Consider the following 23,682-nt stretch of genomic DNA (forward strand, 5'->3'; position numbering starts at 1 on the left):
GGGAGGGCCCTGGGGGGCTGCAATTAGAGCCACATTGAATGTGTGGCATAGAATGATATCAGATGATGCAGACATAATACTTCCTGGCCCAGATCTGTCTTTCGTATATAGCATTAATTATTCCAAACTTGAGGTTGGACTCCTGGCATTCACAAGGTCTGGTTCACTTGAAGGATCTTTTCGTTTTAGGTAGTTTAGCATCATTTGCAGATTTGCAGTCTGAATATGGTATTCCTAAGCAGGACTTCTATAAATTTCTCAAAATCTGCCACTGGCTCCATAGATATTTAGAATATTCCAAGAATTTTATATTCATGGTTCTTTTCCCAGTGTCATAGAGGTGGGATTTCTAAATGGTACCAGTATGATGTTATCAAATCTAAAAAGGTGAATTCCCAGCCCACGTTAGATGGGAACGTGATATGTCCATGTCGCTATCTGAGAATGAATAGGATTCCATATACCTTTATGTGATATGGTGGTTCCTTCAGGTGTCTGTGAGTTTTCCTTTGAGAAACCTGGTTCTTTATATATTCTGGTTCTTGTCAGTTCATGCTCTTTGTAAGCCATCTCATGTTCTTGGAGCATGCCTCAGGATAAATGTATATGCATTGCGCCACAATCTACGCTATTCTAAGTTCAGGTTCTGTGAGGGCTTCTCCCTCTTAGCTGCATTATTTTGTATTCTGCTTGGAGTGTTTATCTGTTGTGTGGTTTGCTGTGCTTTGTCTTGTTTGTTTCAATGTGTATGTGACTCTGTCACTTTAGCCTTGTTTCTGTGACTAGGTTGCTTGCACGATTAGTTAGCTTTCTTGCTGGTTTTTGGCAGTGTGCCCTTAGTGTTTATTTCCAGTTTTGTTAGGTACCTGTTTTAGCTAGCTTCTCCTGTTGTCTCTTTCCAAAAAATCTCTGCCACTTTGTCTTAAAGTAAGACCTGGTGGCAGACCTAATTTGCCCCTCTAGATGTGGCTATTATAGGTGAAGACCTAGTGTTGCAGGTGTCAGTCATCTTTTGGATAATACAAAAAAGGTAAAAAAGGGTTCACTGTGGCCATACTAAACAGTGGGTTCACACCCAAAGCCATAACAGTACTTCTTTCTGCATTTTGTTATTGTTATTCTTTGGATACCCACTCTCAGTGGAGATCTTGAATGTTTTAGGTGTGTGCACACATACACACCTTAAGTCTGCAGCTATTCAAATCTAAAGTCAAGTGCTATTAGTTGAAATATATATATATATTTTATTATTATTATTACACAGCACCCGGCTAGTCATTTTTGTAAATAATGTGTAATGGGCATTACAGTGTGGTATAATGTCTAATGCACACTGTGGTGTGTGACATAATGTGTAATGAGCACTACGGAGTGTGGCATTACAGTGTGCATAATCGTGGTGCAGTGTGTCTAAGGGGTGCTTTCAATACCAAGTCAGACCCAGGATTTTGACATTTGAAGTAAAAACAAAAATACACTGTGGTTTTATTTGTGTGTGTGTGTGTGTTTGTGTGTGAGTGAACAGACACTCTAAGGACATAGCAGTCAGCTCTTAGGAGCCTCTGCACAAAAGTCAGCTTGCCAAATTATATATTATGTCTGCAGCTGCTTCACTTGTGATGATTAGCAAGTCCATAATCTGAAAAATAACCGCTGCATAGGCATATGCATACAAATTGGAATCAGGCTCTTGGGTCTGCTTAGTAGTGTGCTGGATGGAGCATGCAGAATTCAATTACACTGAATTTTGTGAAACATTTAAGATTAGTCTTGATAATACAATCGCAAATACTATTCTAACTAGCATTAAAACAGATCTGATTTCACTCTAAAGCTGGGTACACACTAGACAACATGCAAACAATACAATGTCGCTCAAGATTTCTGCTGAACTCCCGAGAACTTCATGATAAATTGCATCTTTTGTGGAAACTGAAAGATTTCACAAAAGATATCTTCAATGATTTCTTCACTGGCCACATCCAAGTATATAATAATAATAATAATAATAATGATATTTATATAGCACTTTTCTCCCAATAGGACTCAAAGTGCTTCACACATTGTCTTTACAGCTCGAAATACAAAACAAACTTAACAGTAGATGTCAGTGAAATGCTTGAGTAAATAAGTATGTCTTTAGTCTATTTTTAAAGGATTCTATAGTGGGCGCTTCTCGCACTGTGCGAGGAAGAGAGTTCCACAGAGTTGGAGCAGCATAGTTGAAAGCTCGACCCCCAGATGAATTCAGGGAGATTCTGGGTACTGTTAGTAGTCCTTCTTCAGTGGATCGTAGTAATCGAGTAGGACAGTAAGGGATCAGCAGCTGTTGCAGGTACCTTGGGCCCTGGTCATGTAGGGCCTTGAAAGTGAGTAAGCCAATCTTGAAAACGATTCGCCATTTTACAGGTAGCCAGTGAAGGGCGTAGAGAATGGGAGTTATGTGGCAGGAGCGGGGCTGGTTAGTTAATAGTCTGGCGGCTGCATTTTGTACCAGCTGCAAGCGGTGCAATTCTTTTGCTGGAAGACCCAGGTAGAGAGCATTGCAGTAGTCTAGTCGTGATGATATAAATGCATGTATGACTTTAGGAAGGTCTTCTGAGGGAATTAAATGCTTGATTCTGGCTATGTTTCTCAGATGAAAGAATGAGGATTTGATTGTGGCTGACACCTGATGTTTAAGTGTCAGGCCATTATCCAGGACAACACCAAGATTCCGCACATGATCAGAGTATAGCTATTGTTTAAGATATCCTCAGGTTGAGCTTCATGTACAGACAGTAGAGGACAACACTAACTACCCTAAGGAGTATGGATCATTAACAATATAGTGTGTACACACTATATGATATGCACAAAAATGTCATTATGACTGGTCATTTTCGTGCATATCATTTTAAGAAAATCATAATTTATCTATCTACTTGGCCATACATACAGTATACTGTATGCTGCAATATGACAGCTGAAATGAGGCAGCTTGCATGTTGTGGCAGAATGTGTGCCATTGATTTTATAAATGGTATGTCTTATATACTGTTTAAATTTGAGAGGCAACCACCAGTCACCCACATACTGTGAAATATGTGTGGTCATGTTACAATTGCACCAATAAGCCATAAAAAAACAGCTCAGGGCCTGTGTCCTGAGTGGCAAAATGGACACTGATTCTCTCAGGATAGACCATTGGTGGCCAGATCCTTTCATCTAAAGCAGGCTTGCCTACCCTCCCGGAATGACCATGAGCCTCCCGGAAATCGGGTCCTTCTCCCGGCCCCCCAGGAAGCTGGGCAATTCTCCCAGTTTGTGGTAATAGCCCCCACTCCCCCTATGCCTGCTGGTTTAATTACCGGAAATAGTGGGTCCGCGGAGAGGGGGCGGGGCTCAAAATTACACGATCGCTGCATTTCATGTCATTTAAGCCCCGCCCCTCTCCGCGGCCAAGTGATTTCAGGTTTGCTTCTGCCTCACTGATGTGTTGCCTCTCCGGGCTTCTCCCGGAGAGGTGAATTTGAAAGTAGGCAAGATGATCTAAAGCTTCCTTACCTGCATTGGGGATTGGAACCACAGTGGCTCCAGATTCTGTAAGGAAAATGAGAATCAGTCTCAAAATAGTATACAGTACGTTTTAATTGATTTCAACCAAAATATCAGTAAATCGATGGATTAATTGCAAACAGTAGAAAATAGACAAAAAGAAAGATATTTCAAAGAAATAACATACCGTACCTCAAAAAAGATTAGTGTAATAAAATACTGTGCAGTAAAATGCACAAATAAGTAGAATAATGTCATGTATCTAAAATATCTTATATAATAGCTCAGAATTGTCAATCTGTGAGTGTGTGTATAACGCTGGGCGGGGACATACACACACTCACAGAGTGACCAAGGCAGGGCTGAGACAACGGCCCATCAGAGCAGGGAGAGCAGGGACATACTGGGATGACACCAGGGCGCCACCCACACAGCCTTACAAAGGGCACTTTTCACACCCCACACACATTGGGTGGTATTCAATGAGGCTGATTCGCCAGGTTTTTATGTCGATTTTGTGCTGTAAGGCGAATTTTTGACTAAAACGGTGAATCAGGGCCGTCTTAACATTAGGAAGGGCCCCTGGGCAACCTAGTTCACTGGACCCCCCCCCCCCCCAATTAGTTTGCCCAGGAGCCCACAGTCACCTCCCCAACCCTCACCTCTCTGGCTCCGTGCGGAAGCCAGTCAGCTTCCGGCGTAATGTCCCTTACACATAATTCCCCTCGTAGTGCCCCTTAAACATTGCCCATATTACTGCCCCTTACAGAATTCCCATACTGATTCCATATAAGAGGAGAGACCTCATTGCCACGTCCCTCTATCCCCACCACAAACACCCTGTCCCCCAACATACACCCCATAACCCTCTATCCCCACCACAAACACCCTGTTCCACCCACAGACCCCCTATAAAGCTTTACTCACATATACACCCTAGTCCCCCTGTTTGTGCCACATTCACTCCCTATTCCTCTACACCACTCCCAATTACACACCCTACTCTTTCACTGTCCCCAACATACCCATACCATCCAACACCAGGGTGGTGAGTCTGGACCTCTTTTAGGTTTGTTATACTGGAGCTCGAGCATGGTCCCCCTTCTGATGGCCACAACTTACCAGCACATTGGGAGCCGGGTGGGCGGGATGATGATGTTAGCTGCGGCGGCTGTGATGGCTGTCACGAGAGGGGAGCAGTGCCGCGGATCGCCCCTGCGCGCGACATCTGACAGTGGGGACCCCCCAGCTGTCCGCTGCCCAGGCGTTCCAAGTCCCCGCTGTAACAGTGCACTAGTGTGTGCTGCTGCGCCTGCTATTTAAGATTCACATATCCCGCTGGACCGCGCTAGCCAATAGGCGCTCGCGGTCCAGCAGCCACCAGTTGATTGGCTGCTGGACCGCAAGCGCCTATTGGCTGGCGGTCCAGAGGGAGACGTGAATTTTAAATAGCATCACGTCTCCCGCACACAGCGAGCCGCGGTGGGAGCTAGCGGGGGAGATGGAGCTGGCGAGCTGGCGGTGCTGGGACGGCTCCGGCGCCAGGATAGCTTCCATCGCCCGGAGCTGGTGCTCCACCGGCACCGCCCTCGCTACGCCTCTGCCGCCACCGCCCTGATCCCCCTGCCCGGATCCCCCAGCGAGGGTGAGCGGATTCCCGGACCCCGGCCACCATCTTTCCCATTGGGCTGGGCCGGGGGCCCCTAGGTCCTAGGGCCCCCGGGCAACTGCCCATCGTGCCCAATGGGAAAGACGGCACTGCGGTGAATCACCCTATTCAATGACCACATGGCGAATACATTTCAAGGTTTTTTTTGCCATGATTCACCGAGTAGCAATCGCTATCTTTTTATGGTGAAGTTGAAGGTGAGCTTTTATAATAAAGTGATTTGTTTTTTACAATTGGTGTAAAAAAATCTGGAATTTTATTCTGAGGAGGGGCATGCTATTTTTATTCATGTGCTGTAAGCACATGAATATATATTTAATTAAAAAAAAAAAAAAAATTTTTTTTTTTTACACAGACCAGCCAGCAGGGGGCCGGGAGCCGAGCCACTCATTAGATATTCATATATTCACTTCACCCGATCATTACATATTCATGATCGGGTGTAGTGAATATACCCGGTCCCCTGCTGGCACCCCCGGGGGGCAACCTGTGCTGCCTGGCACCCGGGGAGCCCACCTGCCCCCCACAAACGTTCTGGGGCAGGCAGGGAGACTTCCATCTCCCTGCCTGCCACCGTCCTCAGGCTGCCTGCGGCGTCCGCTGCAGGAGCTCAAATTCGCCAGTCAGGGGCAGCGAGCCCCTGACTCGTTGAATACCGGAGCCGGTGAGGCTCCGGAACGCAGCGAGCAGTGGCGAATGTGCAGCGAATCCTAAACAGGATTCGCTGCACGTCGCCGGTATTCACATTGAATACCTTCCATTGCCTGCGGCTGAGAAGCAGGGGCACTGTGTGACATCGCCTAATGGACGTCCGTGACTCCGGCCATTACTCCGCCCACCCATAGCCTAACACAACTCTATGGCTCTCCGCCCAATCAGCCCAGCGGTTCCCAAACTGTGCACAGCCACGGCTCCCTGGGGTGATGCAGAGCTATAACAGGGGTGCAATGGCCAGTGCACTGCACACAGAGGCAGTCAGCAGCCACATGTCTGGCTGCTCAGTGTAAGTGGGGACGGGGAGTGAGAAGCGCTCCGGTCGGAGGAGGCGGGGGTTTTGGAGTCAGTCGGTGGCAGCCTGCAGGGGGAGAGGACGAGGGATAAGGAGGAGGAGGGGGCTTACGTCTGATGCACTCATTTACTGTTGCTATGACGGTGGCTGTGTGCTCCGGGTTCCAGGGCAGGAGGTGCTGCAACCTGGAGCAGATCACTCGTGCAGGAAGCTGGGACCTGTACTCAGCCCGTCTGCTGTGCCTGTATCAGGCACAGACTGAACGCCGGCTTCTCCCTTCAATAGCCTGCCAGATCACCATCCCCAGCATCTCATGCTGGGAGAAGCAACTCACATCCCAATGGGCAGAGGGGGTCTGCCAGGCACAGAGGACAGGGGGGGCTCTGCCAGGCACAGAAGACAGAGGGGGGTCTGCCAGGCACAGAGGGCAGAGGGGGGTCTGCCAGGCACAGAGGGCAGAGGGGTCTGCTGGGTAAAGAAAGGGCAGAGCTGACCGCTGTGTATAGAGTGGCCAGAGTTGGCCGCTGTGTACAAAGTGGGCAAAGGTGACCGCTGTTTAAGCCCATCAACCAACCCACGCACCCATACCTCCCGTCCAACACCACCATCAATCCTGCACCCACGCCACCACCGCACTTGCCCCTCACTCAACCGGAGAGTCCACACACTACCCACACCTGCAACTTCACCACCCTCACTATCCCCGAACCCGCTACTCTCCCGTCAACAACACCCACAATCAACCTCCCCCACCCGACCCACACCCACCCAAAGCATACCCACATCCACCTGTGAAAACCCCACACCAGTCCCTCCCGCACAAACCATAATTCACGCAATAAATGCCTTCACAGATTAAGGGGGAAGAGCCCCTTACGCCGGTGTGAAGAGCGCCTGTAGGGTGCGACGAATCACCTAGTACAATATAAATGATCCAAAACTGTGAACTACAAAAGGTAGGAACATTAAAACCATTTAAAATACACAGAACAGTGCACTGCTGCAGTGTTGGAAGGGACAGAGCCACCACCCTTACAGAAAAAAAGAGAATGAGATAGTACAAAAAGTGGTTTCGTAAATCCATTTGAATCCGAGTGTAAAATGTAAGTCAACTGATGAAGGAGAAACCAGCTACAGTAGTAGATTCAAACAGATTGAAAACTTTTGATTTCTCTGTGGGATCCAAAATTTCTATAAACTACACCTGTTTCTTGAAAGTGTTTAACCCTATTTAAATGAGTGGTAAAGTGTCATGTCTTAATATATAAAGTATCTGCAGTATAAAGGATTGAAGTTCTTCCAGAGTTGGAGATGTGAACTACTATCCAGTGGTGTAGTATCATTTTTCAGAACTGCTTTTATAATAACAGATAATAAAGTGATACATTCTTACTTTCCAGCTTCCAATGCGTAAAATAGAATAGCCAAAGGGTCTTTGAAGTTTAGTGTCAAATATATTATTAATAAACCCCATTACCCTATCCCAGTATCGCCTTATCTTAAGGTAATCACAAAAGTTATGGAAAAAAGTAGCATCAGGATGCTTACATTTAGAACAAAAACTTGATGCATTTGCCATAACATTTTTCCTTCTGCTTTCAGATATGATGGCCCTATGAATAACTTTGGTGTGTTTCCCTTGTGACATACCAGATCTTAAAAACAGCATTGTGCCATCATAGTGCTTTATAAGAACTACCTTCGAACGAACTGTTAAGTTTTCTGCTTGCCAACTGGCAATTAAAATCTTCCACACATTTATCAGGGATACAACAACTACTGTAGGTCGATGCAGTTAGGTCGACATGGGTTAGGTCGACAGGGTCATTATTTCGACACAAGCATTAGGTCAATATGGGCAAGGTCAACAGTCAAAAGGTCAACATGGGGTTTTTCACTGTTTTTTGAGCCAACATTGGCTCAAAAAAATGAGCTGTAGTATCATCCACTCGGGTGTGGCAGGAGAATAAAATAGTGTGCCGAGTGTAGCGAGGCACCGAGCCCGAAGCATGGGAGCGCAGTGAACCATGAAAGGAGACGCGCTGCACTTTAACCTGTGTCCATGTCTACAGTGTCGACACTCTGGCAAAAAACAGTGAAAGACCCCATGTCAACCTTTTGACTGTCGACCTAGCCTACGTCAACCTTATGATTGCGTCGACCTAATGACCATGTCGACCGTCCCCATGTCGACATTGTCCCATATCAACTTTGCTGCACGTCGACCTAGTGGTGTCAACCCAATGCTTGTCGACCTAGTTGTTGTAGACCAAATGATCCACACCCATTTATCATTATTGAGAAGGAGATTTTATACTAAATTAATTGTAATTGAGAAAGCAGTGTAGACAGGGCATCTGGAGTAGGCTCACAATTTATTTCATGAGGCAAATAATTCACATAGTTTTGTAACTGCAGATACATAACAAATGAATTCCTTGGGATCTGCAAAGTTTGACTTAAGGCAGTAAAGTGAATGAGGATTTCTCTCGGATCAAAAGCATCATGGACATTGCAAATATCTTTTTCTTTCCACTTTAGAAAAAACAACGGATTATGCGTACCGATAGTTCCTTTTCTTCATAGAGATCCCATGGCAGCCAATACCTAGGGATTTCATCCCTCAGGCTCGAGTTAGACAGGTTACTTTTTTCCCTGGAACCTCCCCCTCCGGTTTAAATCCCTGCTCCTCCCCTTCCTAGGTGTCTTTCGAGTGTCTCCTTCACATCAGGTTCCTAGGGGAAAAAGAGACAACAAGGGAGGGCAACTGATGGCTGCCATGGGATCTCTATGAAGAAAAGGAATTATCGGTAAGCATAATTCTTTTGTTTTCTTCTACGATCCCCATGGCAGCCAATACCTAGGGAAATACCATAGCAAAGAACAAAAGAGGGAGGGACCCAGGAATACATATGTCAAGAATTTTTTAATTGCCAAGAATTTAATTGTCAATAACCCCTTGCAGGACCGCGGCAGAGATACATTAAGCTCATAGTGCCTCGCAAACGTGTGCACTGACGACCAAGTCGCTGCCTTACAGATGTCCTTGATTGAAGCCTTCGCCTTCCAGGCCCAGGATGTCGCCACCGCCCTGGTTGAGTGTGCCTTAATTATGGACGGAACCGCTTTACCTTCTTCCTGATAAACAAAGGTTATCAGTTCTCGTATCCATCTTGAGATGGTCTGCTTTGTTGGTGGCAAACCCTTTCTTGTCCCCTCAGGGATTACAAATAGATTCTTAGCTCTACTTACATCCTTCAATCTTTCTAGGTATGTAGTAATTCCTCTTACCACATCCAGATTATACCATGATTCCTCCTCCTTAGTTTCAGGATTTGGATAAAACGCCGGTAATAAAATCTCTTGATTGAGATGGAATGATGATACCACCTTGGGTAGAAAGTATGGGTTTGTTCTTAGTACAACCCTATCGGGCATGATTTTGATATAAGGCTCCTCTGCCCAGAGTGCTTGGATCTCACTCACCCTCCTAGCGGAGGTCACTGCCACCAGGAAGACTATCTTCCATGTTAGGAATTTCAGGGATATTTCGGATAACGGCTCAAAGGGCTCTTTCACCAAAGCCCTTAGAATCAGGTTCAAGTCCCAAGGCGCTACTAATGACTTCATCGGAGGCCTCAACCTTTTGATAGCATTTCCGAACCTTATAATGAGGTCCTCTTCTGCTAACCTCATGTTTAACAGGACACTTAGTGCCGAGATCTGCACCTTGAGCGTTGCTGTAGCCAGACCATCAAAGAAACCTTTACATAAGAACTGAAGTACTTCCCCTGTAGGTATTTCCTCCAACTGTTCCTTTGATCCTCTCCAATTTATAAAGGCTCGCCATACCCTATAATATACTGCAGAAGACACATCCTTCCTTGCATGAAGAAGGACTGAAATAGTTTGGTCAGAGAGACCTCTTCTTCTCAGCGACTCCCTCTCAATCTCCAAGCCGTCAATGACAATGCCGCTGGGTCTGGATGACTCTGATGACCCTGCACCAGCAACCTCGGGATTATTGGGAGAGTCCAAGGCTCTTATATGGACAACCTGAGTACTGTCGCAAACCAGGCCCTCCTGGGCCAAAACGGTAGTATCATGATAACGTCTACCTGGTCTTCCATTACCTTCTTCAACACTCGGTGGATCAGGGGAAAGGGGGGAAACAGGTATCCCAGCTGGCACTCCCATTTGACAAGAAGGTATCCACTGCTGACGTGTGAGGCAGAAAGTATCTTGAGTAGAATTTCTCTACCTTCCTGATGGTGTGCGTCGCCATCAGATCTACGTCTGGTCTCCCGAACCTCTTCGCCACTTCTTCGAATACTCCTGTGTCCAATTCCCATTCCCCTGGGACTACCTTGCTTCGACTGAGCAGATCGGCCAATATGTTCTCCTTTCCGGGAACAAAGACTTCTGTAAGAGACTTTACTGATGCCTCTGCCCATGTTAGTATCTTGGACATTACCACCATCAGATCTTTGCTCTTCGTTCCTCCTTGGTGGTTTATGTACGCTACTACTTTAGTGTTGTCCGAGAAAATTCTTAGATGTGAGTAGATCACCCTGTGACCAAATTCTCCTATGGCTCTCCATACTGCTTCTGCCTCTCTCCAATTTGATGACTTTGTACTCTATCTTTCTGACCAAAGTCCTTGAACCGTGTGCTCTTTGAAATGAGCGCCCCAGCCTGACTGACTTGCATCTGTCGTTATGATCTGAAAGTGAGGTAGATACAGAGACATCGCCCTTTCGTTCAAGCTTGACTTTATCCACCATTTTAGGGATCTTTTTACTGCCGAGTTTAACTTCATCCGGCCTGAATAATCGCCTCTCCCCTTTATCTGGGGTAGAACGGCCCATTGTAGTTCTCTCATCCTCCACTGTGCCCAAGGCACCACACCAATCGTGGATGACATCATCCCCAACAGCTGTACACACTCCTTCACCGGAACTGTCATCTTCACCGCTACCTTCTTTGCGAGAGAGGTAATCTTTACACACCTTTCTTCTGAGAGAAGTAGTCTGAAGTTCTTTGTGTCTATTATAACACCTAAGAACTTTATCTTCTGAGTCAACATTAGTTGACTCTTCTGAAGGTTGACTAACCAACCATGTCCTCGCAGAACCTCCATCACTACCTGCAAGTCTCTTAATACTCTTTCCGACGATGCGGCTGCAATCAGGAGGTCGTCGAGATAAGGCCAGATTTGGATCCTTCTTCTTCTGAGAATCGCTATTAATGTCACTAAGACCTTCGTAAAGACCCTTGGGGAGGTTGTCAGCCCAAAGGGGAGGCACGTAAACTGGAAATGTCTGCCCTGTACACAGAAGCTGAGAAATCTTCGATGAAAACAGTGTATCGGGATGTGATAATACGCATCTTTCAGGTCCAGAGACACCATGAAGTCCCCCTTCCTGATGCCTGAGGTAATGGTCTTCAATGTCTCCATGCGGAACTTCTTCACCTCTATATACTGATTCTGCAACCGCAGATCTATGATGGTCCTGAAGGCACCTGTAGCTTTCTCCACCAGAAACAAGTTCGAATAGAACCCCCTTCTTTCTTGTTCTGGCGGCACTCTTTCGATCGCCTTGATCTCTAACAACTGGTCCAGAATCTTCAGTAACTCTCTTCTCTCTATGGGAGATGTCGGCATCCTTGACTGAATAAAATGATCTCTTCTTGGTAGCTGTGCAAATTCTATCCTGTAACCTTCGCGTATTATATTTAACACCCACTTGTCCTGAACTGAGGTCAGCCATTGCTCTCCGAATCTTAGAAGACGGGCTCCCACGGCTGACGTACCATGATTGTCATTGCTTGGAGCCTCTTCTGGCATTGGCACGAAAAAACCTCCTAGAGGTACCAAATGAGCCCCTCTGATTGTAGGGTCTTCCTGGCCTGTATGACTTTGCATCTCTATATGTTTGTCGTGCCAATGTAGATACTGGGTACTTAAATTTCTTCTCCTGCGGCAGCTTCAAAGACTTCCCTCCAGTGATGCGATGGATAAGGGCGTCTAGCTTGGAGCCAAAAAGGAATGAGCCCTCAAAGGGTAATGCAACCAGTCTATTTTTAGAATGCGTGTCTGCCGACCAGGACCTTAGCCATAGAGCTCTTCTCGAAAATTACATGTATTTTCCAGGCGTATTTTACCGGCAATTAGTGTCCGTATCCCGCTAATTGTCGATAATTGGTAAATTAGGAATCGGTTAGAGAAAGGTTTTTTTTTTAATTCCGCACTGAGAATTCTTTTTGTTCGTCTTCCTATAGGTTATATTTTTATTTCCTTATTTATTTTTGTGCTACTATATAGATTTTTATTATACAGTTCATTCATAAGGATACGGTGCTACCCTTCTATTGGAAATTCACAGTATAGGAAAAAGAAGAAAGATTGGAGAATTGTGGGGTGCACTCCAAAAATATACCTGGAAGACGTCCAACTGATAAATCACAATCCTAAAATTTAACTTTTATTTCTGTTTTTCTAAAAAAAAAAAGGAGGGGTGTGCTATTAATGCCCTCTTTAATAAAATGATAGTAGGAATGCGTGAAGAAAGAAAAAAAAATGTGATTAAAAACTTGGACGTGGAAACTTGGGAGAAATTCTTAATTTTTTCTCTATGATTATTTGTCCCCTGCTTGATAGATTATTCTTTTTTAGTATTTATTTTTGTATTAGCAGGACATAATAAGAAGTATATATTTAATTATTTGTAACAGCAATTGAAATTAAGTTGAATTCAGTTACAGCACCTGGTTATTTATACATGATGTTTACATTAACACAATGGGCCTTATTCTAGTTCACACTTTCTGACAAAATCCTTCTTAGATGGACAAAACCATGTGCACTGCAGGGGGGCAGATGTAAAATGTGCAGAGAGAATTAGATTTATGTTGAATGGTGATTCCTATTCGTATTCTTCCGATGATGTATACATTTGTATTTGTAGGTGTATTTGCATTAATAACTCTCGCCCAACATGTTTAAAAAAAGTGGCAGAGTAGATGGGCCAAGTGGTTCTGCCGTCAAAGTCTGTTTCTACATTACACACAACACACCACTCACAGTACAACACACACCCACATTCACTATAACCCACACCCAAAAACAGTACAACACGCACAAACACACACACTTAAACATTGCTTACATCTTCTATACTTATAACCTGATAATTGGGCATTTGCTCTAATTAAAAGCGTTTGGAAAGCCTCTTCTAGAAAAATTGTATTTTGCCCCATTGCCTATATTTAGGCCCGGACTTTTGGATGTGATCATTAGAGTGCAGGATGGAATAGGACAGTGTGCAGTATGTGCCACACAGCGCATCCTGCTGCTTTATTGCCACCAGAAGATGGGTTTTCCTCCATATCATATCACCCGCCGGCTGCCTGTCCCACCTGTACTGCTGAACAGTACATCCGACAGGAATAGGGACACTGAGTAAGCAAGACCCGGCGGACAGAGCTGTGGAAGCTGGTAAGCAGGGTAAGTGTGGCGGGGGGTGGGGTGGGGAGGGCAAGCCAGAGAGGTGCTCCCCTCTACCAGCTATCCCATGCTGAATCCCATCTCCCATAAAAAGTAAATAAATAACCTGAGATAAAGGGAAGGTGGGGGGTGTGGGGGGGGGGGGATCCTGGGGCAGCATGAGGATGTAATCCTCGGTGGCAGTATTATTTTATTTATTTAATTTATTTATTAACAGTTTCTTATATAGCGCATACTTATTCTGCAGCGCTTTAGTAAGCAGTAAGCATTAAAACTCCCTTTCAAGGAGCATGTAACTCCTGGGATCAAGCAAGAGACCCCTGACATCAAGCTTGTAACTCCTGGCAACAACGATGTGCTGTAGGTAAGTGGCACTAATGTGGCATAATATGTAAAAGGCATTACAGTGTGTGGTATGCGTAATAGGCATCATGGTGTGTGGTATAATGTGTAACGGGCATTACGGCATATAGAGTAATGTGTAATGGGCATTACAGTGTGTGGTATAATGTGTAAAGGGCATAAAGGTCTGTGGTTTAATGTGTAAATGGCATTAAGATCTGTGTTGTAATGCATAATTAAGTTGTGTGGCACAATATCAAATGGGCATTACTGTGTGTGACATAATGTGTAGTAGGCATTATGGTTAAACAGTGTACAGCCTGGCACTGTTAGGGCTTGTGGGGTTATCTATCTGTGCCTGGGCACACCACTTCTTTGGGCATGCACCTTCCCCTCCCACAATTTCTTCAGTGTCTCTTTTTCCACAGAGTGGGCCTAATTTAATGTACAGGGCAAATACATCTAAAAATTGCAACCAGGTATCTAATGTTCCAGTACAATGGCTATGTGGTGGATTGAATCACCCTACAAATGGTAGTTACTAAAGTGTACATTAATCAAACGGTCTAAAATTGTAGTGGAATACTGTATTTAATTCACACAATTAAATGTAGGAGGGTGCTAGCGCTTGTAACTTGTAACTTCTACTGCTTGGAACTTGTAATTAAGCAATAGCACAAAAAATAGAAAAGGACATGTTCCTGCATGGCAGCGCACAGGATTCTGTAACAAAATATTTAACCCCTTCACGACATTTGACGTATATATACGTCATGGTCGGGAAGTACTTCCCGACACATGACGTATATATACGTCATGACTTCTAACTGTCACTGCGTCTAGAGACACAGTGACAGTTAGGTGATGTCTGCTGTCCCTGACAGCAGACATCCCCCCTCGCCGCCCAGGGGGGGCAGGGGTGCCCCCCCCGGTCGGCGATCGCTGTGATTGGCTGTTCAAATCTGAACAGCCATTCACAGCGTTTCCTGTGTTACCGGCGGCTAAGCCGCTCGGTAACACAGGGATTCATTGGTGATCGGTGCTGTCAAGTACAGCACCGATCACCACCGATGTGCAGCCCCCCCTCGACCCCGCCGGGCACTCACCCGGCAGCAGCAGCAGCTCCCCCGGAGCGTCTGGAGCGCACGCAGCGCTGCCCTCCTCCCCCCTCCCCCCCGCAGCAGCAGCAGCAGCATCAAGCTGCAGAAAAAGTAAAAAAATGTACAGTATGCACTGAAAAAATATATTTTTATATATATATATATATATATATATATATATATATGAGAAAAAGTCCGTGGCACTCAAAAGGCTTATTACAACAAGTGTAGTCACAAAAATGAAACCCAAACTCAGGTCAATTTGTCAACGTTTCGGGAGATTTAATCCCTTTTTCAAGACATAAAATACAAGGCAAAACGTACTTACATATATAGACAGTCAAAAGTGAATGACACCCAGTGCACCCGATCCAAGTCCAGCTCACCCGGCGGAGACCCGATGACGTCATGTGCGCGACCCAGCGCCGGCGCATCCAGCGTCTCCAGGGGGCGTGAACTACACCCTGTGTACCATCACCTAGGTGATGAGAATAAACAAACAGGCTCATGAACGGAACATAATAAATGCTTAGCAATAGAAAATAATGTGCAATAGTAATACTCTGCATATCAACGAAGCACACACAATAACAGAGGTGAGACAAGTCTAGCGTTCTCTGAATGGAGAAAAGTCCGATAAGGTTAATAGAGACAATTAAAGCAAGTAATTAGAGAAAACAAGAGAATGGCAACATTTCATTTAACCCAAATGGTTGCACGGTTTGGAGTCTATAGATCCAACGCGACTCCAACTGCAGGAGTGCCCTGTCACGGTTGCCCCCTCTATTGCTTTCAGGAATGCAGTCAATAATTTTGTAGCGTATGCTGGAAAGGGAATGTGATTTTTCTTTCCAGTGACGAGCTACGGGTTGATCGGATCCTTTACCAGACAGCGCCGCTCTGATGCTGGATTTATGCATCGCTATCCTTTCTTTGAATTTTCGAATAGTTTTACCTATATACAAAAACGCACATGGGCATTTGATATAGTATATGACGTACCTACTGGTACAAGTCAGTGGGAAGTTGATTTTGATTTTGATGCCCGATCTGGGATGGTAGAAAGTGTCTCCAGTTTCCAGGTTGCTGCAAGTTACGCAACCTAGGCATTTATAATTGCCATTTTTGCGTTTTGTCACTCCTGATGGTTCATTGAAATTGGATATGTCGTTGTGGACAACGTAGTCTTTAATGTTTTTTCCTCTTCTGTAAGCGGGCATAATTTTGCTGTTTTTAAGAGCAGTTAGATTTTTATCTGTGGTAACAATCGCCCACATTGATCTTGCAGCCTTAATCAAGGATTCACTGTTGGTGGCATAATTTAATGTCCATATTATTCGATTCATATCTTGTTTTTTCTTCACATTAGTGAGTGCAGTTTCTCTGGAAATGTTCAGTACCTTTTCTTTTGTTTTCAACAGTAACTTAAGGGGGTAACCTCTATTGAGAAAATTTTTCAGCATTTTGTCAATTTCTATTTCCGCATCTTGCAAAGAAGAGCATATTCGTAATGCTCTTAGAAACTGTGAGTGGGGTAAACCCCACTTGAGTGCTGGCGGATGATAACTGCTACCCAATAACAGAGTATTCCTATCTGTAGGTTTGTGGTATACTGTTGTCTGGAGCTGATTGTCTTCTGCGATGGTTATCTGGACATCGAGAAAGTTGATAGATTTTTCACTACATTGGAAAGTAAATTTAATATCAGGATCTAACAAGTTGATGGAATCCATGGTGGTAGTAAATTCATCGATGGTGCCATCCCAAAGTAGTATTATGTCATCGATGTATCGATAGAATGTCACAATTTTTTTAGCTATATTGGCATCAAAGAAAAACAAATCTTTTTCTACCTCGTTCATAAAGATATTGGCGAAGCTAGGGGCCACGCAAGAACGCTAGACTTGTCTCACCTCTGTTATTGTGTGTGCTTCGTTGATATGCAGAGTATTACTATTGCACATTATTTTCTATTGCTAAGCATTTATTATGTTCCGTTCATGAGCCTGTTTGTTTATTCTCATCACCTAGGTGATGGTACACAGGGTGTAGTTCACGCCCCCTGGAGACGCTGGATGCGCCGGCGCTGGGTCGCGCACATGACGTCATCGGGTCTTCGCCGGGTGAGCTGGACTTGGATCGGGTGCACTGGGTGTCATTCACTTTTGACTGTCTATATATGTAAGTACGTTTTGCCTTGTATTTTATGTCTTGAAAAAAAGTGATTAAATCTCCCGAAACGTTGACAAATTGACCTGAGTTTGGGTTTCATTTTTGTGACTACACTTGTTGTAATAAGCCTTTTGAGTGCCACGGACTTTTTCTCATATATTTTCCCGTTCATGGGAATAGGAGGCACCGCTAGCAGTTGCATATATACGTTTTGCTAGTGCCGGACAACAGGACATGTATATATATATATATATATATATACACACACATATATATATATATATATATATGTGTGTGTGTATATATATTTGTATATATATATATATATATATATATATATATATATACACACATATATATATATGTGTGTGTGTGTGTGTGTATATACCGCACCGATTACCACCGATCGCCAGCCCCCCCCCCCCCCTCCCACCCGGCAGCCCCCCTCCCTCCCACCCACCCGGCTGCCGCAGCACCAGCACCCCTCCCACCCCCCCCGCCAGCCGCAGCGCCAGCCCCCCTCCCAAAGCTGGTGACTAAAATGGGGTCACTTGTGGGGGGGTTCCACTGTATTGGTGCTTCGGGGGTCTTGCTAATGCGACATAGCACCCACCATTCATTCCACCACCAAAAATCACTCCTTCCCTTCTGAGTCCTGCCATGCACCCAACTGGTATTTTTTGGTCACACGTGAGGCATTGCCGTACTCGGGAGAAATTGGGGCACAGATTTTGGGGTGCTTTGTCTCCTTCATTCCTTGTGAAAATAAAAAATTTTGAGCCAGAACTGCATTTTTCTGTAAAAAATTACATTTTTTTACACAAAAATGCAGATCTGGCTCAAAATTTTTCATTTTCACAAGGAATGAAGGAGACAAAGCACCCCAAAATCTGTGCCCCAATTTCTCCCGAGTACGGCAATGCCTCATGTGTGACCAAAAAATACCAGTTGGGTGCATGGCAGGACTCAGAAGGGAAGGAGTGATTTTTGGATTTTGCAGCACAGATTCTGGTTGAATGACCCCCGAAACACCCATACAGTGGAACCCCCCCACAAGTGACCCCATTTTGCAAACTACACCCTTCAGGGAATTCATCAAGGGGTATAGTGTACATTTCAAACCCCCCGGGGTTTCACCAATTTTGATACAACTGAGCTGTGAAAATGAAAAATTAATTTTTTTCATTTTCACTGCCCAGTTGTACCACAATTGGTGAAACCCCTGGGGGTTTGAAATGTACACTATACCCCTAGATGAATTCCCTGAAGGGTGTAGTTTGCAAAATGGGGTCACTTGTGGGGGGGTACCTAACTTTTAGCATCTTATGGTGCCTAGAAACCTACATGGTGCCTAAAAAATAATCTCATAAAAAGGAGGCTCCAAAATCAAGTAGGTGCTCCTTCTATTATGAAGCCTGTGGTTTGGTCACCGTGCACACTAGGGCCACATATAGGATATTTATGAAAACCAAAGAATTGGGGGAATCAATTTTTAGTCACATTTCTCTAGTAAAATCTACTGTGTTCCTTAGAAAAATGTATTAAAATTGCAAATCTGCAAAAAAAATGAAATTTTGAAATTTCACCTACACTTTCTTTTAATTCCTGTGAAACACCTAAAGGGTTAACAAACTTCCAAAATGCTGTTTTGAATACTGTGAGGGGTGCAGTTTTTGAAATGGCATCATTTATGGGGGTGTCTCACATACAAGTCACTCAAAGTCACATCATAACTGACCTGGTCCCTAAAAAAATCAGAGTTTGAAATTTTCTTGAAAATTTGAGAATTTGCTATTCATATTTTAAGCCTCCTAGTGTCCAAAAAAATGAAAATGAGGTTGAAATAATGATGGCAACATAAAGTAGACATATGGTCTATGTTAGTTATTCACTATTTTGAGTGGTAAGATTATTTGTCTCACAAGCAGAAAATTTAACATTTTGCAAATCGCAAAATTTTCCATTTTTTTACGACATTTTGGTATTTTTCACAAAAAAACACAGACTGTATCGACGAAAATTTACCACTAACTTGAAGTACAATGTGTCACGAGAAAACAATCTCAAAATCACTGGGATAAGTAAAAGCAAAAAAAAGTTATCCCCACTTAAGTGATACATGCCAGATTTGAAAAAAAGGGCTCTGTCAGGAAGGCAAAAACTGGCTCTGTCATGAAGGGGTTAAATTAATTAAATTATTTCAAATGAAAAATTGGTAAAACCAGTGAGAAAATTGTAGAAAATAATTGTAAAAAGTAAAAGAAAGGTTGTGCTAGATAACACATATTCTTGGATTAAATACTGTATACTCCTAAATAAGGTTATTTAATATTTCATTACATTAGCTTTATCAAAAGTAATTCAGTTAGGACAATTATTATCAGATTTAACTTTGTCTTAATTAGTGGTGAAGAAATGGATACTGCACAATATGTTCACAAAATTTATCGGCACCTCTTATCCTTATAAGGTTACTTAAGGTGCGTTTTACATGTGATGTGATCAGAAGGCAGTACAAAAATGTGCAGCACATACTTTTTGTACTGTGCGATGAGATGCCCACAGGAGTGCGCATCCCATCGCACTGTGCGGTTTGCACCGTGTATGGGAACCTTTATACAGAAATTCATTGTAAATAAAAAGACTGTAAATAGAAAATGTGTGGTCAGCTTTGCTTATCTTAAGATTTCTTACCTGTGTTGGTGATAGAAACAACTGTAGTATCTGATTCTGTAAAATCAAGTGACAATTAAACTCAAATTAGCAGATTTACTAAAAGTTAAATTGTCATTTATCTTATTGTATTAAAAAACAACAGCCACAAAAAAAGGAAACGCCGACTTAATATTCTTAAGGGGAACCTACTCCATAGGGCTTCTCAACACTTTCATGAAGTACACAATAGAGACCCCACAGGTTTCACAGTTTCAGTGATTCAACATATTCCAAAAACAGATAGAGATGGGAATCATTTTAGATTACGAGAAAGAAGCCCTCTGTATGTTCAAGTTGTTCAAGTTTCCTTACTACTACTACTACTACTACTTATAATAATAATAATAATAATAATAATAATAATAATAATAATAATGATATATATATAGCACTTTTCTCCCAATAGGACTTAGGAGGTTATTCGATGGTGGTGCGTATATTTCCGAATTATTTCAGAGCGGTCCGCACGCCACGCTGTGCGGACATCGTACGAAGAAACGCCCACCGGTCCTCCGCATTCGGACGGACTCACTCTTTAAGAAGAGGGCGTGTTTACGGACGACATCCAAACCTTTGCGTGTGCGGTGGACATACACATATTCTGCACGGTCTTACAGCGTTTGCACGGTCTTACCGCGTCAGAACGGACGGGAACCTGCCCGTACGCACCGATGCGGTGTATTTCCGCAAAACTCACCACTATTATCTGAACACCGAAATCTGTTACATGACCCACTTATGCAATTAGGCAACCTCATTAAAAAGGGATTGTTTTTAATGGTCATCTATTCATTCTCAAATTGATAATTAAACACTTTACTACCACTTTAGATTAACCCTTACATCATGCTAAGTTCACAACATTCTTTCTTGCCCCTTTACGCACATGTGTTATGTATGCATATTACATCATAACTTATTCTTCACATGCAAACACACACATACACATCAAAACACTATGTACATCTTTACATTACCCTTCACTTTCAACCACTTGTATGCAATAAACCCATCTATATACTGTATATACCTTTTGCACCTTACATAAATAAACAGCACTATTTATACTTATATACTTATATTTATACTTATACTGTAAAATAATACAATAACACACAGACCACTTCTTACTTTCAACCAAAAATTTATTTACATACATAAAAAAGAAAACTTCACAGCAGGAGGTCGCAGAGGTCCTGCACATCTGCAGCCATGATCAGCAGGTGCTGGCGCAGCCTTAGGAGGGCCCCTCTCACACCCTCACCTTCTTCCCTCTGGTCATCTGTGGGCATGTTAAAGGGGGTTCAACATTAATTATGCTATTCAGGTAGACCTTGTACAGTCAATCCTAAGTGCCTACAGCATGATAAATCATACATACAAACAATTACATAGGCAATAGTGTTTCTAATGAAAAAAAAAAAACATTATGGTGCCACACACACACAGTGGCTTACACTACAGAATATGTGACTGATAAAATTGCCAATGTATGTATCAAAATCACAACAACACTTGAGCCTCACTCACACTTGTCCTGCCTTAACACGCACCAATGTACTAGAAAGCTACATCCACTACAACTTGTCACATTTTGCCATACATATAAACCTGCATGTCACTGCTTAATAGCTCAACTGCATGATAGATAGATAGATAGATAGATAGATAGATAGATAGATAGATACCACATTAAAAGGCTAGGCTAGTCCCTCTACCCCTTACTTCATGAATCATTGTCACATTGCCAGATAGGTGAAAGTGCAGCACTAATCCGCTTCCATACACCAAACAATTTCTAAGGTAAATCCATCCTACATAATAGTTTTCAAATATACATGGCAACAACAAGGGCCCACTGGCTAGAGGGGGGCCCAGGGGAACTGCCCACTTGTGACTCCATTATAAATCACGCCTGGCCATACTCCATTGATGTTTTGTTTGTGCTTGTATAGAAAGACCCTCCATAAATAAACATCATCACCTACATGAGCCTCCAGATTCCACGTTTGCAGCATGGCCCTATAACCCCAAAGTGTGTCTGTTTTTATCCATTTGTTTGGACTAGTCTTTACTATATTATAGCAAAATGTAATCAGCTGTGCGACATAACAAACTGTACCTAAGTCAGTAATGAGGCATTACGTCTACTTACCACTGGCTGCCAGCTCCACAATCTCAGCATCCTCCACGTTGGGAGGTGGTGGGAAGATTGGGAGGGGTAGGGCTAGCTCCTCCTGCTCTTGGTACACGGGGAGGGGGGGGGGGGGAGGAAGGTAGAATGAGGAGGTTGGTGAGTGGCTAGGGGGAGGGGTGTGTGTAGGGGGAGTGGAGGTGAAGTTTTCCGCCTCATGGTGGCCCTCATCCTCCTCCTCCTCCATCTCCACCTGTCCCGCCTCCTCCTCCTCCACCTGGCCCTCCCCCTTTACCTCCAACTCCTGGGCCACCTCCGGGGCCTCCTCCTGGGCCTCCTCACGGGCCTGTATGGCTCTCTCCCGCGCTGTGGGTTAAACAAACAAAATGGTTGAGTGTCATTTGACATTCTAATTACTATAACAAGTACATATCATATCCACATTAATGCATGTGATAGAGGAAGTATCACACATATAGTATATGCCATTTCTCAATCATCAACACCCACTTTACCTCATGTTAATAAATGTGTTACTAATGTGAAAATGAAAGGATTCAGGGTACTCTTTACCTAGCACGGCGCCCATCGCGGGCATCGCGGCCATCAAATGCACTAAAAAACGGGTGCGACGCGATGCCCGCGATTTCCCATAGGGAACAATGTTAAAAGTGTGATTGGACGCTATTTTACTGTTCAATGCCTCAATGCCCGCAATTTTTTCCATAGGAAACAATGTTAAATAGGCCACAGAGCACAAATAGTCCCCCTGAAGTCTGAAATGGCCCCCACAATTGTTAACGCCAGCCCACGATCAACGTGAACCCGAAGTGTGGCGAGCGCAGCGAGCCCGCGAGGGGCGGCGGTACGCGTCCTCCGACCTTTTCATACCCCCACTATTCACGTCGGTGTGGAGTTGAGAATAGAATAGTGTGGCGAGCGCAGCGAGCCACCGAGCCCGAAGCGTGGCGAGGGGACGCGGATACCTTCACAGGTAAACGCGTCCCTTCGCGGGCTTCACAGGTATCCGCGTCCCCTCGCGGGGCTCGCTGCGCTCGCCACGCTTCGGGCTCGGTGACTCGCTGCGCTCGCCACACTATTCTATTCTCAACTCCACACCGACGTGGATAGTGGGGGTATGAAAAGGTCGGAGGACGCGTACCGCCGCCCCTCGCGGGCTCGCTGCGCTCGCCACGCTTCGGGTTCACGTTGATCGTGGAGTGGCGTTAACAATTGTGGGGGCCATTTCAGACTTCAGGGGGACTATTAGGGCTCTGTGGCCCATTTAACATTGTTTCCTATGGAAAAATCGCGGGCATTGAGGCATTGAACAGTAAAATCGCGTCCAATCACACTTTTAACATTGATCCCTATGGGAATTTGCGGGCATCGCGTCGCACCCGTTTTTATAGTGCATGCGATGGCCGCGATGCCCGCGATTTTTTACCCCCGATGACCGCGATGGACATCGTGGGCGCCGTGCTAGGTAGAGCGTAC

At 44.3% G+C, this 23,682-nt stretch overlaps 1 protein-coding gene across 2 annotated transcripts in view; it reads right to left on the reverse strand.

The window, feature by feature from the left end:
* MCAM (melanoma cell adhesion molecule) overlaps window positions 1-23,682 on the reverse strand; it is a 239,002-nt gene that overhangs the window by 39,580 nt on the left and 175,740 nt on the right. Inside the window, exons 13-14 of one of the 2 annotated variants that reach the window (XM_083162727.1) lie at window positions 20,031-20,066; window positions 3,547-3,582 (exon numbers count right to left, since the gene is read on the reverse strand). In XM_083162727.1, coding sequence (XP_083018853.1) covers window positions 3,547-3,582; window positions 20,031-20,066 — 72 coding nt within the window. The remainder of the gene's footprint in view (window positions 1-3,546; window positions 3,583-20,030; window positions 20,067-23,682) is intronic. The other variant, XM_083162728.1, reaches the window with a different exon arrangement.

Source organism: Crinia signifera, chromosome 19, assembly GCF_055691185.1.
Source record: "Crinia signifera chromosome 19, ASM5569118v1, whole genome shotgun sequence".
Taxonomy (NCBI): domain Eukaryota; kingdom Metazoa; phylum Chordata; class Amphibia; order Anura; family Myobatrachidae; genus Crinia; species Crinia signifera.